The 16258-nt window shown below is 38.1% G+C and overlaps 4 protein-coding genes across 4 annotated transcripts; all 4 read right to left on the bottom strand.

Moving 5' to 3' along the window:
- Positions 1 to 549: 549 nt before the first annotated feature.
- LOC146332169 (transcription factor HES-5-like) lies at positions 550 to 3063 on the bottom strand. Its single transcript, XM_084740016.1, has 2 exons — positions 1601 to 3063; positions 550 to 1487 (listed from the first exon to the last, which is right to left on the bottom strand). Exons 1-2 carry the CDS (start codon positions 1721 to 1723, stop codon positions 1065 to 1067), a joined length of 546 nt encoding a protein of 181 aa, XP_084596142.1. The 5' UTR covers positions 1724 to 3063; the 3' UTR covers positions 550 to 1064.
- Positions 3064 to 5757: 2694 nt separating this feature from the next.
- On the bottom strand, positions 5758 to 6453 carry LOC146332168 (transcription factor HES-4-like). Its single transcript, XM_084745718.1, has 2 exons — positions 6230 to 6453; positions 5758 to 6113 (listed from the first exon to the last, which is right to left on the bottom strand). The coding sequence occupies exons 1-2, from the start codon at positions 6350 to 6352 to the stop codon at positions 5781 to 5783; spliced, it is 456 nt and encodes a 151-aa protein (XP_084601844.1). The 5' UTR covers positions 6353 to 6453; the 3' UTR covers positions 5758 to 5780.
- A 2212-nt stretch (positions 6454 to 8665) lies between these two features.
- On the bottom strand, positions 8666 to 10823 carry LOC146332167 (transcription factor HES-5-like). The gene is made up of 2 exons (XM_084745707.1): positions 10275 to 10823; positions 8666 to 10158 (listed from the first exon to the last, which is right to left on the bottom strand). Exons 1-2 carry the CDS (start codon positions 10395 to 10397, stop codon positions 9736 to 9738), a joined length of 546 nt encoding a protein of 181 aa, XP_084601833.1. The 5' UTR covers positions 10398 to 10823; the 3' UTR covers positions 8666 to 9735.
- Positions 10824 to 12958: 2135 nt separating this feature from the next.
- On the bottom strand, positions 12959 to 14636 carry LOC146332166 (transcription factor HES-4-like). The gene is made up of 2 exons (XM_084740006.1): positions 14499 to 14636; positions 12959 to 14382 (listed from the first exon to the last, which is right to left on the bottom strand). The coding sequence occupies exons 1-2, from the start codon at positions 14619 to 14621 to the stop codon at positions 14050 to 14052; spliced, it is 456 nt and encodes a 151-aa protein (XP_084596132.1). The 5' UTR covers positions 14622 to 14636; the 3' UTR covers positions 12959 to 14049.
- Between the last annotated feature and the right edge of the window lie 1622 nt (positions 14637 to 16258).

Raw genomic sequence — 16258 nt, 5'->3', positions numbered from 1 at the left:
AGGATAGACAAATACTGTGCTTCATTTTTGTCATTCAGAATCTGAATTGATTAATGAGAACTCCATGAAGTACGAGAGGATAAAGTCAATACCTTTTTCATCATGATAATGAGAACAGTTACAAGGAAAAAATACTCAAGAGCACAAGGTTCTCAGCTGGCAGTGTTTGTTTATTCAACACAACGGGAGAAGCCACATAAAGTAAGAAAGCTCCAAATAGAGGTGATGATACATCACAACAACAACTTGTAGATTTCTACAAGACACACTGTACTCAGAGAGAGTAAAGGAACAGCTGTCTTTATAAAAGACAAATAATCTGTAATATTTGAGGACACATTTGCTCACATTTGTACTCAGTGAACAAAACAAAAATAGTAAAGACAGACCTTAAAACAGATCACATTGTTCTTGATCATTACTGAATTCATTTGAATCTCATAATGCTAAAATTAGAGCACATTATCACTGCAAAAATGTGACATAAAACAAACCTTTCACAGTAAAAGGATAAACACACTGATCCTAAAACAGATCATGTTTGAGGTCAATGGAGATTTATGATCAAAATGACCATTACTAATCAAGAGATGCATTACACCAAGGGTATCATAAAAATATCACTGGAAAATTGTGACATAAAGAAACCCTTTTTGAAAAACAAAAATACATTTAGATCTTACAACAGATCAGTTTTGAGTAAACGTCACTCAGGACATTATGCCCATTCCATTTTTTCTCAATATGATCAGTAACAATAAAAACAAAACAAATGTTACCACAGCACATACTACCAATACAGTGACATATAATAATAATTGATGATGCAATCAGATGTTGTTCATGCAACATGCATGACAAGATGTTCTCTTTCTTAACTTGAAAGATATTGTTGCTGTCATTTCCTCAGGAAATGTCACCTTGCACAAAGAAAAACACAGAAAATACAAGCTTCTGTACATACAGAAGAACAAATCCATGAAATTTCAAAGAATTCAGTCCAGTAATCTTTGACCAATGTGGTCATGTGAGTTTGTCTGGTAGTAACTTCGGTGTGTAGGTGTCTACCACGGCCTCCAGAGGGCGCTGTTGACTGGACTGTTGTGTTTGGTGATGCTGGTCTGGACTGTGGAGCTCAGAGGAGAGAAGTCAGCCTCTCTCAGGTTCTTATCAGAGGAAGACTGCAGCTGGTTGAAGTGGTTCAGAAGACGTGTCTGGGCCTGTGTCTTCACCTGCTCCCTGGACAGGAAGTGTTCCACCTCTTGGACACACCTGGAGTAGCCCTGATCAACAGCTGCTGAGTCCACTGCTGGATGCTGCTGCTGCAGTCGTCTCAGGACACAAACTGTCATCTCCAGGATGTCTGCTTTCTCCAGCTTGGAGTCTGGCTGCTGTTTGAGGAACTCTGGACCCAGGAGAGACTTGAGCTGCTCAATGCTGCTGTTGATTCGCTCTCTGCGTAATTTCTCCACCAGAGGCTTTCTGAGCTGCAGGAAGAAGAAGAAAGTCATTAATCAACTTGTTCTGGAGGAAAGTGTGAGCATGAAGAAAGACAAGCTGTCATTAATGATATTTAAATGTTGTTGAATCTTGAATTTACCTTGTGGGTCAGAGTCAGATGGTCCTGAGAATTGATGATAGCTGCAGTGATTGTAGGTGCCATGGCTGGATCTGTGTGCTGTAGAGGTCTCTGTAGAGAGAATCTGATCTCTGCTGGCTTCATCCCTCCTATTTATAGTCCCACATTTCCATATGAATGTGTGGGTCTTGGTCTGACTGAAGTTTCTCACAGTCTCAGCCAATCAGAGAGCTCAGAGACACAACAAAGGATTACACACGCTGAATGCTGTTAATGCCTCAGGGACAATGGTTAAATCTCAGGGGAACAGGTGGAGGACAGGGGGTGTGATGGAGAGAGACTCTTGGAGATCTGTGTGAATCTGGGAAAGTGGTGACCCTGTAGAGAGAGCAGATCTGCTGCCTGATGCTGGGATCAATGACTTTGACTGAGCACACGCTCATCATCACATCATACATGTGGGGAAATAACATTTATGGTGTAATGTATAATTTATATGTATGATTAAAGTAAGTAAACTAATTGGATTCTTTTTGCCACATGCTTTATTGAGCCAAAACCTGAAATAAATCAGGTGAAATCCTATAATTTGATTGATATAATGAGATATGTCATATGTTTATTTGTAAATTTAAGATATGGTTGTATTGTTGCATGATTGGAAATACACAATTTTGGAAATACACACTAAGATGTTGGGATGTTGGTGTTATGCCAATTCAGGTGCTTACAAACAGCCCAGGACAATAATCCTGCAGCTGTCCAGATGTAGCCCAGCAGAGTCTTTTGACACGTGCCTTGTTGTCGGTGTGAGGAACAAGTAGAGCTGAGTTTCCCACACTGACTCCCTGTATGGTCAATGAACCACAAAGAGACTTCAGTGACAGATGCTGGCTGTGTGTTGTTATAGATACAGAGTGTGACATCACCAGCCATCTGGAGGGAAAGGACACCATTGGCTGACTCAGGCATTTTGTAAAATTTGATGAAAATTTGTTCTGTAGTTTCACCAAAATGTCTAATCATATCACAATCTTTGTTTACAGTCATACATTTTGATCCTCCAGCCATAATCATGCCACATTACACACCATTGTTTATATTGAAATTTCAGCTTCACAAATGAGGGCAGAAAGTTTCCTGGAGGGCAGCTGTTCCCTGAAGTGTGCCAAATCCCTTTGGGGAATTATTTGGCTGCTGGTGGAATTAATTTCATTCACACTTGACTCTGCCCTCCAGAGCTTTCCCACACTCCGTCCATTAGCAGAAAATAGACATGTGCCCCTCTACAAATGGACTTTTTGAAGATCCTAAGCACCAGCAGTAAGTATGAGGGGTCGAGAGAGGGGGTCATCTCTGCAAAGAATTAGTTACTAAAGTGAAAAATGGGTACATAACCAATATGTGAAAACCAAAATTACACCCTATACCATTAAGACACACAATTAGCCAAGTTTTATTGTAAAATTTTAAAATCTTTTGTTTGTTTACTGGGTCTGGGTCTGAACATCAGGACAGACGATCACATTATACATTTGTCCATTCAGGTCATAATTAATGTGACATGGAGTGGATACTGGACATGATTTCACACACCAAAAGTATGATAACTAGCTAGGAGGGGTATAAATATTCACTCATGCATCCAATTCATCTGATTTTAATGTGTTAGACATGAGTGCATCGGTTCAGACGGTCCTCATCGGTAAAAAGCTGAACATGAATTGGAAACAAATCATTTCTGCAAAACTTGTCAGACAGCAGAGTACAGAGCCACGAGTCTGAGCCACAGAGATGTCATGTCACTGTAAGAGCAGGTAACACGGAGCATCACTGTTCCTCCACACTAATCAAAATCACAGCACTCTTCATATGGAACAGAGTAGAATATCATCTTAATGCAAAAATACTAATATTTTAAACAGTTTGTTCACAGATTCTCATTTAGGCTACAGTATCTCATTTACACATGAGACTCATAATAAGATGTTAACACCACTGTAATGTCTCCTTCTCTCTGTCTCTCCTGTTATTTGTTTAGTAAAACTATCAGGATTTCTTTTTGCAACTAATAGCACTCTACAAATGTAGCATTAATTGAATCAAAATGTAAAGATTCACTCACTGCATTATCTTGTATTGCATCATATTGTATCGTGTCATAGCTGAATCGTATCAAACTGAATCAGTGGCCATTTAAAAACTTTAAGATATAGTGTAGCGTTGAACATTCATCAAGATACGTATTGAATTTGTCTCAGTCAGTGAGATACACACCCCTACTAGCTAGAGTCAAAAATAAATTAATATTAGAAGATAATACGAAGAAGTAAACTAGATATTTCTCTTAACATATGAACCATGTGCAGTTTCTTTTCATTTTTAGTTCCTTGCTCTTCAAAGCCCAGGTAGCACAAAGTTGTAAATTCTGAGGAACACAACATTAAGTGAAATTAACCACATTTTTACATTTAGGTATGCTCACCAGTTTTACTTGCTTACAGTGCTTAAAATGTTGTATCACACTAGATTAAATGATAATATTCCACAAAAGGTGTTGAGTCTGATTTATATCAGAACAACAGTTAGAACTAAAGGCTTAATTTAAAGCAAATTCCAGTTTTGAGAGCCAGGCTCCCCTTTATTCCATGTTACTTCAGGGCAAAGGTCTGGATCTATTGTCCCACAGGGCTCTGTGAGTGAGTTTCCTCTGGTTTCCCACACTCTGTCCTTTCACTTGAGGAACAATAGAAGTGTGCCTCATTATGCATCTCATTAGATACAATATCTGACCTCTTTAAAGATAGAAAATTGTGAACTTCATGCTATTTAAATTAAAACACCTGAAACTGACACATACATCAAAGGGATGTTAAAGAAAAATTGTCTTTGAAATATACTTTTGCTCATTTGGTTTGATGACTTATTTAAACCACATTGCTATGCTTAGTTTTATAGCAAACAGGTATGTTATGGATATGAAATGGATTACCAATTTGCAGAATTTTATCTCGATTCATCAATCAAAAGTGGGAACAATGAAGGAGGCGTCTATCAAGTCAAAATGGAAAAAAATGGATAAAAAGTCTCTTTTATCATAATAAAAAAGGTAAAAATGACACACAATGACATGAGAGCACAGAATTTTCAGCTGGCAGTGTTTGTTTATTCAACAAGCCACAATGAGCCACATAACATATGAAAGCTCCAACTAGAGGTGATGATACATCACAACAACAACTTGTAGATTTCTACAAGACACACTGTACTCAGAGAGTAAAGGAACAACTGTCTTTATAAAAGACAAATGATTTACAATATTTTTGAGGACACAGTACTCAGTGTCTTTTGAGAATTTCAAACAAAACATTTGCTTTTACTGAACAACAGAAACCATAGTAAAAACTGATCTTACAACAGATCAAATTGTTCTTACTGACTATAAAATTCAGTTAATTCTCAAAATGTAAAAGTTACATTGTCATTTGACATTAAACAACACTTTTACAGTAAGTAAATAAACATATTGATCTTAAAACAGATCATATTTCAGTAATCCCATAAAGTGAGAGAAAGTCCATTCTGACAAAATGTCCATATCAAGAACAATTCAAATTTTTGATCAAAATGATCATTACTAATCAAGAGGTAACAAATGTCAGCATTGCATCATTATATTTTACCAATGCATGCTGTGTAGTAAAATATAAAAGCATCACAGGAAAATTGTGACATAAAGTAATCCTTTTAGAAAAAAAGGATAAACATTTGGATCTTACAACAGATCAGTTTTGAATAATCAGAGAGATTAAAGTGAGGTGCTGTCCATTAGGACAGTATGTCCCTAAAAAGAACAGTTAAAGGTTTTTGATCAGTATGATCAATAACAATGAAAAAATAACAAATGTTACCATAGCGTATACTACCAATACATGAAGTACAGTGAGGTATAATAATAATTGCTGATGCAATCAGGTGTTGTTCATGCAACATGCATGACAAGATGTTCTCTTTCTTAACTTGAAAGATATTGTTGCTGTCATTTCCTCAGGAAATGTCATCTTGCACAAAGAAAAACACAGAAAATACAAGCTTCTGTACATACAGAAGAACAAGTCCATGAAATTTCAAAGAATTCAGTCCAGTAATCTTTGACCAATGTGGTCATGTGAGTTTAGTAGTAACTTCGGTGTGTAGGTGTCTACCACGGCCTCCAGAGGGCGCTGTTGAGTGGACTGTTGTCTTTGGTGATGCTGGTCTGGACTGTGGAGCTCAGAGGAGAGAAGTCAGCCTCTCTCAGGTTCTTATCAGAGGAAGACTGCAGCTGGTTGAAGTGGTTCATCAGTCTTGTGTGCTGTTGATTCTGCTGCTGCAGTCGTCTCAGGACACAAACTGTCATCTCCAGGATGTCTGCTTTCTCCAGCTTGGAGTCTGGCTGCTGTTTGAGGAACTCTGGACCCAGGAGAGACTTGAGCTGCTCAATGCTGCTGTTGATTCGCTCTCTGCGTAACTTCTCCACCAGAGGCTTTCTGAGCTGCAGGAAGAAGAAGAAGAAAGTCATTAATCAACTTGTTGTGGAGGAAAGTGTGAGCATGAAGAAAGACAAGCTGTCATTAATGATATTTAAATGTTGTTGAATCTTGAATTTACCTTGTGGGTCAGAGTCAGATGGTCCTGAGAATTGATGATAGCTGCAGTGATTGTAGGTGCCATGGCTGGATCTGTGTGCTGTAGAGGTCTCTGTAGAGAGAATCTGATCTCTGCTGGCTTCATCCCTCCTATTTATAGTCCCACATCTCCATATGAATGTGTGGGTCTTGGTTTGGCTGGAGTTTCTCACAGTCTCAGCCTATTAGATAGCTTGATGACACAACAAAGGATTACACACGCTGAATGCTGTTAATGCCTGGAGGACAATGGTTAATCTCAGGGGAACAGGTGGAGGACTGGGGGGGGGGTGATGGAGAGAGACTCTTGGAGCTCTGTGTGAATCTGGGAAAGTGGTGACGTAGAGAGAGCAGATCTGCTGCCTGATGCTGGGATCAATGACTTTGACTGAGCACACGCTCATCATCCCATCACACACGTGGGGAAATAACATTTATGGTGTAATGTATAATTTATACATATGCTCAAAGTAAATAAACTAATAGGAAGTGTTGCTCAGTGTTTTCTTTGAACCAAAACCTGAAATAAATCAGGTGAAATTTCTATTTTGATTGATATAATGAAATATTTATTTTTATTTGTAAACTTAATGTATGGTTCTTTGGTTGTATAGTCAGAAATACACAATTCTGCAATACAACCATATCCAATTTTGAAGATGTTAGTGTTACTCCAATGCAGGCACTTAAAATCAGTCCAGGACAATAATCCTGCAGCTGTCCAGATGTAGCCTGGCTTAGTCTTTTGACACGTGCCTTGTTGTCGGTGTGAGGAACAAGTAGAGCTGAGTTTCCCACACTGACTCCCTGTATGGTCAATGAACCACAAAGAGACTTCAGTGACAGATGCTGGCTGTGTGTTGTTATAGAAACAGAGTGTGACATCACCAGCCACCTGGAGGGAAAGGAGACCATTGGCTGACTCTGACAGTTTGTAAAATTTGAAATTTTGGTGGCAGATTTGTCACTAAAATGTCTAATCATCTGATATTTTCAGTTTTCAGTCATTGTAACACATTTTGATCCTCCAGTCATAATCATGCCTCATTACTGACCATCAATTATATCTAAGTTTCAGCTCCACACATGAGGGCGGGAATTTTCCTGGAGGGCAGCTGTTTCCTGAAGTGTGCCGGATCCCTTTGGAGAATTAGTCGGCTGCTGGTGGGATGAATGTCAGTCACACTCAGCTCTGCCCTCCAGAGCTTTCCCACACTCCATCCATTAGCAGAAAATAGACATGTGCCTCTGTACAAATGGACTTTTTGAGAATCCAGAGCATAAGCAGCACAGCTCAAGGGTAAATGGTAGAGCCAAGTAAAAAGCAGCTACACACAACCAGTGTGTGGAAATTGAAATAAATTATACATTTTAGCCACATGATTAGTTTATTATTATAGTAAATGTTACAATTTCATGATTGTGTACTGGGTCTGGTTCTGAACCTCAAGTTGGAACGTCTTATACATTTGTCTGCTCAGGTCATAATTAATGTGATAGGAAGTGGATATTAGGTGTCAGTCTGATCAATAAAATTAAGATAGTTAACTGGGCTCAAAATTTTATATTAGACGATGATCTTGCAAAGTGGACTAGATGTGTACGTCTTAAATTGCCTCTTAACATATAAACCCTGTGCACTTGTTTTGATGTTTTGCTCTTTGGTCTTCAAAGACTGAGTATCACAAGGTTGTAAATTCTAAGTCAAATTTACCAGAATTTTATGTTTAAATATGTTCATTTATACAGTTTAACTTGCATACTGTAACTGATATATATTTATATTTTTAAATACTGTGCTAAAATATTGGATCACACCAGATTAAATGATAATATTCTGCAAAAGGTGTTAAGTCTGATTCATATCAGGACAACCGTTACAACCAAAAGCTCCTCCAGTGTTGAGAGTAAGGCTATGCTAGGCTCCCCTTTAATCCATGTGTCCTCAGGGCAAAGGTCTGGATCTATTGTCCCACAGGGCTCTGTGAGTGAGTTTCCACTGGTTTCCCACACTCTGTCCTTTCACTGGAGGAACAATAGAAGTGTGCCTCATTATGCATCACTTAAGAAGCAATGTCTGACCTCTTTAAAGAGAAAAATACTTAACTTCAAACTTTTTACATTAAAACACCTCAATCTAACATTTATACCAGAAGGATCTTGCAGCAAAATAGTCTTTGGAATGTACTTTCCCTCATTTTGGTTGATGACGTATTAAGCCATCTTTACTATGTTTAGTTTTACAGCAAACAGGTATGTTATGGATAAACATTTACTGTTGAGCTGAATTTTATCTTGAATTGTCAATCAAAGGTGGGGACAGTGATGGAGGCCTCTATCAATTAAGTCAAAAAAATGTAAAAAGTCTCATCATAATAAAAAAGGTAAACATGACACACAATGACATGAGAGCACAGAATTTTCAGCTGGCAGTGTTTGTTTATTCAACAAGCCACAATGAGCCACATAACATATGAAAGCTCCAACTAGAGGTGATGATACATCAGAACAACAACTTGTAGATTTCTACAAGACACACTGTACTCAGAGAGTAAAGGAACAACTGTCTTTATAAAAGACAAACGATTTACAATATTTTTAAGGACACAGTACTCAGTGTCTTTTGAGAATTTCAAACAAAACATTTGCTTTTACTGAACAACAGAAACCATAGTAAAAACTGATCTTACAACAGATCAAATTGTTCTTACTGACTATAAAATTCAGTTAATTCTCAAAATGTAAAAGTTACATTGTCACTTGAAAACTGTGACAGTGTGACATTAAACAACACTTTTACAGTAAGTAAATAAACATATTGATCTTAAAACAGATCATGTTTCTGCAATCCCATAAAATGTGAGAGAAAGTCCATTCTGACAAAATGTCCACAAAAAGACTGTTCAGAATTTTGATCAAAATGATCATTACTAATCAAGAGGTAACAAATGTCAGCATTGCATCATTATATTTTACCAATGCATGCTGTGTAGTAAAATATAAAAGCATCACAGGAAAATTGTGACATAAAGTAAATCTTTTAGAAAAAAAAGGATGAACATTTGGATCTTACAACAGATCAGTTTTGAATAATCAGAGAGATTAAAGTGAGGTGCTGTCCATTAGGACAGTATGTCCCTAAAAAGAACAGTTAAAGGTTTTTGATCAGTATGATCAATAACAATGAAAAGATAACAAATGTTACCATAGAGTACATAGTAATACAGTGAGGTATAATAATAATTGCTGATGCAATCAGATGTTGTTCATGCAACATGCATGACAAGATGTTCTCTTTCTTAATTTGAAAGATATTGTTGCTGTCATTTCCTCAGGAAATGTCATCTTGCACAAAGAAAAACACAGAAAATACAAGCTTCTGTACATACAGAAGAACAAGTCCATGAAATTTCAAAGAATTCAGTCCAGTAATCTTTGACCAATGTGGTCATGTGAGTTTGTCTGGTAGTAAGTTCAGTGTGTAGGTGTCTACCACGGCCTCCAGAGGGCGCTGTTGACTGGACTGTTGTGTTTGGTGATGCTGGTCTGGACTGTGGAGCTCAGAGGAGAGAAGTCAGCCTCTCTCAGGTTCTTATCAGAGGAAGACTGCAGCTGGTTGAAGTGGTTCAGAAGACGTGTCTGGGCCTGTGTCTTCACCTGCTCCCTGGACAGGAAGTGTTTCACCTCTTGGACACACCTGGAGTAGCCCCGATCAACAGCTGCTGAGTCCACAGCTGGATGCTGCTGCTGCAGTCGTCTCAGGACACAAACTGTCATCTCCAGGATGTCTGCTTTCTCCAGCTTGGAGTCTGGCTGCTGTTTGAGGAACTCTGGACCCAGGAGAGACTTGAGCTGCTCAATGCTGCTGTTGATTCGCTCTCTGCGTAACTTCTCCACCAGAGGCTTTCTGAGCTGCAGGAAGAAGAAGAAGAAAGTCATTAATCAACTTGTTCTGGAGGAAAGTGTGAGCATGAAGAAAGACAAGCTGTCATTAATGATATTTAAATGTTGTTGAATCTTGAATTTACCTTGTGGGTCAGAGTCAGATGGTCCTGAGAATTGGTGATAGCTGCAGTGATTGTAGGTGCCATGGCTGGATCTGTGTGCTGTAGAGGTCTCTGTAGAGAGAATCTGATCTCTGCTGGCTTCATCCCTCCTATTTATAGTCCCACATCTCCATATGAATGTGTGGGTCTTGGTCTGACTTTAGTTTCTCACAGTCTCAGCCAATCAGAGAGCTCAGAGACACAACAAAGGATTACACACGCTGAATGCTGTTAATGCCTGGTGGACAATGGTTAGATCTCAGGGGAACAGGTGGAGGACTGGGGGGGTGATGGAGAGAGACTCTTGGAGCTCTGTGTGAATCTGGGAAAGTGGTGACCCTGTAGAGAGAGCAGATCTGCTGCCTGATGCTGGGATCAATGACTTTGATTGAGCACACGCTCATAATTTCAACATGCGTGTCAGAGGTTAACATTTGTGATGTAATGTATGAAATACATGCCTGATAAAAATGAAACATAGAAAGTATTTGAATTTATTGAACTAAAATGTAAATGAATCAGCTAATGTCCCTTAATTTTTCATTGGCAAATTAAAATATTTAATTTCATTTTTTACTTGACCGGTTTATCTTAATGAACAATATTTTGGAAACAATAAATGAATGAATAAATAAATAAATAAATAATTCAATGCTAGAGAACAGTGTGATGATCATTCAGGCACTTAAAATCAGTCCAGGACAATAATCCTGCAGCTGTCCAGATGTAGCCCAGCAGAGTCTTTTGACACGTGCCTTGTTGTCGGTGTGAGGAACAAGTAGAGCTGAGTTTCCCACACTGACTCCCTGTATGGTCAATGAACCACAAAGAGACTTCAGTGACAGATGCTGGCTGTGTGTTGTTATAGAAACAGAGTGTGACATCACCAGCCATCTGGAGGGAAAGGAGACCATTGGCTGACTCTAACAGTTTGTGAAATTTGAAATTTTGGTGGCAGATTTGTCACTAAAATGTCTAATCATCTGATATTTTCAGTTTTCAGTCACTGTAATACATTTTGATCCTCCAGTCATAATCATGCCTCATTACTGACCATGAATTGGATCGAAGTTTCAGCTCCACACATGAGGGCGGGAAGTTTCCTGGAGGGCAGCTGTTTCCTGAAGTGTGCCAAATCCCTTTGGAGAATTAGTCGGCTGCTGGTGGGATGAATGTCATTCATGGAACTCTCCCCTGCAGAGCTTTCCCACACTCCGTCCATTAGTAGCAAATAGGCATGTGCCCCTCTGTACAAATGGACATTTTGAGAATCTAGAGCACATGCAGCGTGTGCCGCCATGGGCAGAGAGTGGGGCCCCATTAAAAAATAACTAGCCATTAAAGTGAAAAATGGGTACTTGAACAATATGTGGAAATTACTTCAATTTCATACACAAGATTTATTAATTATCATTGTAACATGCTAAAATCTCATGTTTGTGTACTGGTGTGCAGAACGTGTAATTAGGCTTATAACAGTTTGTCCCCTCAAGTCATAATTAACATGACCGATAGGAGATAGTTGATAACATCTCACATGCCAAATTAAGATAGCCAACTAAAGTAAAAAAATTAACATCACTTACATCAACAAACTTTTTGAAACACTATTCTAAAAGTCTTGGGTCTCATAAGATGTAATTACTGTGGAACAGGTGTTGATCTTGATTTATGTCATCAAGGAACAGTTGCAGCAAAGTTGGGCTGGGCAATATGGACAAACTATCACAGTATTTTAGATCAAATACCTCATTATTAATGCAACAACACGTGGATTATTATTGGTGCTTCTGACAAAAGAGTAAGTAAGAAGATTTTTTATGCATAATTATCACTAATGTGAATATAATAACTAAGTGGGTAAAGGAAAACAATAGAGCATCTAGAGCAGTCTGGTAAGTTCAACAACTAGCGTCACTGTTCTGTAATGCAGCCTTTACATCCAGGAAAAGACAACCCTTGTGCCACATTATGATATAACAGCAACCAAAATCTAAGAGCCAGGCTTCCTTTTAATCTCTGTCCATTCAGGTCAAAGGTCTTGATCTATTGTCCCACAGGGTTCTGTGAGTTAGTTTCCTCTGGTTTCCCAAACTGCATCCCTTCATTGCATCAAATCCCAGTCGGTCAGTTAGAGGTAGTAACAAAGGTCTCCATCAATCAAAGGCCTCCATCAATCAAAGGCCTCCATCAATCAAGGGAAAATCAAAACTAAATGTAGAAAGTCTCTCTTTCATCATAATAAAGAGAGTAACCACCAGTTGCAGAAAGAGTACTGGGAATCAGTACTCAAGCAGAAGTACTGTTACATTACTGAAATGATTCTAAACTACGAGTAAAACTACTGGTGTTAAAAAAATACTTAAGTAATATTACAAAGTATTCTTCTCAAAAGCTACTCAGAGTAGTTAGTTACTTTTAACCATTGATATTTAATGCATTATCAATTTTTTCGTTACATATGTCGTGGTATTTATTGTATTAATTCAAATTGTAGGCCAACTCATTAACTAATTAGGACTTTATATAGTGAAGTAGATTACGTACATGAATCCATACATAGCTAAGAGTCAAATTACAAACTTGACAAATGCTCATAAAAGTACAAGAACACCCCAAAAATTACTCAAGTACAACCACAAAACACAGTGACAGGAGAATAGAGATTTTTCATCTGGCAGTGTTTGTTTATTCAAAGCTCCAACTAGAGGTGATGATACATCACAACATCAACTTGTAGATTTCTACAAGACACACTGTACTCAGAGAGTAAAGGAACAACTGTCTTTATAAAAGACAAATGATTTACAATATGTGAGGACACAGTACTCACTGTCCTTTGAGATGTTCTTCACAAGAAGAAAACCTTTCATTTACTGAACAGAAAAATGACCCTATAACAGATCACATTGCTCTTAATAACCAGTAAATTCAATGGATTCACAAAATGTAAAAATGACGTCACTGGAAAACTGTGACAGTGTGACGTTTAACAAACCTTTTACAGTAAAAAGATAAACATTTTTATCTTAAAACAGATCACTTTAAGATAATCACATAAAGTGGGGCAAGTCCATTAGACCAAATGTCCATATCAAGGACAATTAAAATTTTTGATCAAAAATGATCACTACATGTCAGAAATTGACAAATATCACCCTTGTATTATATTTTACTGATGTGGTGAATCATAAAATTATGACAAGGAAATTGTAACATAAGAAAAACTTTTTGAAGAAAGCAGGAACATTTTTCTTCTGACAATATGTCCATAAAAAGGACAGTTTAAGTTTTTAAATAAACTTTTAGAAAAAAAGGATTAACATTTGGATCTTACAGCAGATCAATTTTGAGTAATCAAGACAGATTAAAGTATTAAGGTCATTATGAAAATATGTCCCAAGGACAAATAAAGTTTTTTGATCAGTATGATCAATAACTATCAAAAGATAACAAATGTTACCATAGCACATACTGTTAATACAGCAAGTAAAATAAGTTCTAATAATAATTGCTGATGCAATCAGATGTTGTTCATGCAACATGCATGACAAGATGTTCTCTTTCTTAACTTGAAAGATATTGTTGCTGTCATTTCCTCAGGAAATGTCATCTTGCACAAAGAAAAACACAGAAAATACAAGCTTCTGTACATACAGAAGAACAAGTCCATGAAATTTCAAAGAATTCAGTCCAGTAATCTTTGACCAATGTGGTCATGTGAGTTTGTCTGGTAGTAAGTTCAGTGTGTAGGTGTCTACCACGGCCTCCAGAGGGCGCTGTTGACTGGACTGTTGTCTTTGGTGATGCTGGTCTGGACTGTGGAGCTCAGAGGAGAGAAGTCAGCCTCTCTCAGGTTCTTATCAGAGGAAGACTGCAGCTGGTTGAAGTGGTTCATCAGTCTTGTGTGCTGTTGATTCTGCTGCTGCAGTCGTCTCAGGACACAAACAGTCATCTCCAGGATGTCTGCTTTCTCCAGCTTGGAGTCTGGCTGCTGTTTGATGAACTCTGGACCCAGGAGAGACTTGAGCTGCTCAATGCTGCTGTTGATTCGCTCTCTGCGTAACTTCTCCACCAGAGGCTTTCTGAGCTGCAGGAAGAAGAAGAAGAAAGTCATTAATCAACTTGTTGTGGAGGAAAGTGTGAGCATGAGGAAAGACAAGCTGTCATTAATGATATTTAAATGTTGTTGAATCTTGAATTTACCTTGTGGGTCAGAGTCAGATGGTCCTGAGAATTGGTGATAGCTGCAGTGATTGTAGGTGCCATGGCTGGATCTGTGTGCTGTAGAGGTCTCTGTAGAGAGAATCTGATCTCTGCTGGCTTCATCCCTCCTATTTATAGTCCCACATCTCCATATGAATGTGTGGGTCTTGGTCTGACTGAAGTTTCTCACAGTTTCAGCCAGTCAGAGAGCTTGATGACACAATAAGGCATGTGGAGCAGCAGCATGTTGAAATGCCTGAGGGACAATGATTATATCTCAGGGGAACAGGTGGAGGACTGGGGGGGTGATGGAGAGAGACTCTTGGAGCTCTATGTGAATCTGGGAAAGTGGTGACCCTGTAGAGAGAGCAGATCTGCTGCCTGATGCTGGGATCAATGACTTTGACTGAGCACACGCTCATCATCACATCACACACGTGAGGGAATAAAGATGTAATGTCTGAAATATGTGTCTGATTAAAAGAAATACAAAAAAGGTTCTGGACTTTTTGGTGCTTACATTGAGCTAAAATCTAAAATGTGCAAGCAAACACTATATTTTTAGCTGAAACAGTTAAACATGTCATTTAACTTTTTAACTTGCCTTTTTTTTAACCAAATTATTTGAATCATAAATGAAAAATTTTGTAAAGCAGTACTATGAGATGTTTGAAAACAGTGTGATGATCATTCAGACGCTTAAAATCAGTCCAGGACAATAATCCTGCAGCTGTCCAGATGTAGCCCAGCAGAGTCTTTTGACACGTGCCTTGTTGTCGGTGTGAGGAACAAGTAGAGCTGAGTTTCCCACACTGACTCCCTGTATGGTCAATGAACCACAAAGAGACTTCAGTGACAGATGCTGGCTGTGTGTTGTTATAGAAACAGAGTGTGACATCACCAGCCATCTGGAGGGAAAGGACACCATTGGCTGACTCAGGCAGTTTGTAAAATTTGAAATTTTGGTGAAATATCTGTTATGTTTCATCACAATGATTAATCATCTCATGGTTTAAGTTTTTATCATGGCTCATTACTGGCCCTAACTTTGATTAACAAAATAAACTATCTCTACAGACAAAGGTGGAGGTTTTCACTTTTGAGCAGTTGTTTTCCTTAAGTGTGCCGAATTTCTTTGGAGAATTACTGGGCTGCTGTGGGGATCATGTCATTCACCCTCAACTCTGCTCTCCAGAGCTTTCCCACACTCCGTCCATTAGCAGAAAATAGGCATGTGTCTCTACAAATTGACTTTTTTTTAACAGCCCCTGTTTGGCAGTAAGATTGTGGACACCCCCTTATAAAAACTCATAAATGCAACATATTAAAGATAACTTAAATTTGATCTTAACATTAAAATTATTTGTTGCATATATCAGGGACATGGAAATGGAAATATACAACCTCATATGCAAAAAACTGATTTTACATTCTAACATAATAAGTAGATGTCAAAAATGGTTTTCAGTGTTCTGATTTGCTCTCAGTGTCCCATATAGCTTTGTGGTTAAGATATTTCACTTTGTCAAACATCCTCTTTACATAAAAACTCAGTAGTTTGCAGTAGTTTTCTGCCTATTTATTGTTAATGAGGTTGTAATTCTGATAAAAAATGGCAATAAGTGAAATTAATAACATTTTTATGTTTAAATATGTTTAACAGGTTACCTTAGTGTAAGTGGCTAAAAATGTTTCACTCACTGGATAAACTGACAATATTTAAAAAAAAAAAAAAAAAGTGGAAATACTGATTTATGTCA

Source organism: Lutjanus erythropterus, chromosome 2, assembly GCF_056507025.1.
Source record: "Lutjanus erythropterus isolate fLutEry1 chromosome 2, fLutEry1.hap2, whole genome shotgun sequence".
NCBI classification, from domain to species: domain Eukaryota; kingdom Metazoa; phylum Chordata; class Actinopteri; order Lutjaniformes; family Lutjanidae; genus Lutjanus; species Lutjanus erythropterus.
This window is presented reverse-complemented; position numbering and strand designations above follow the sequence as displayed.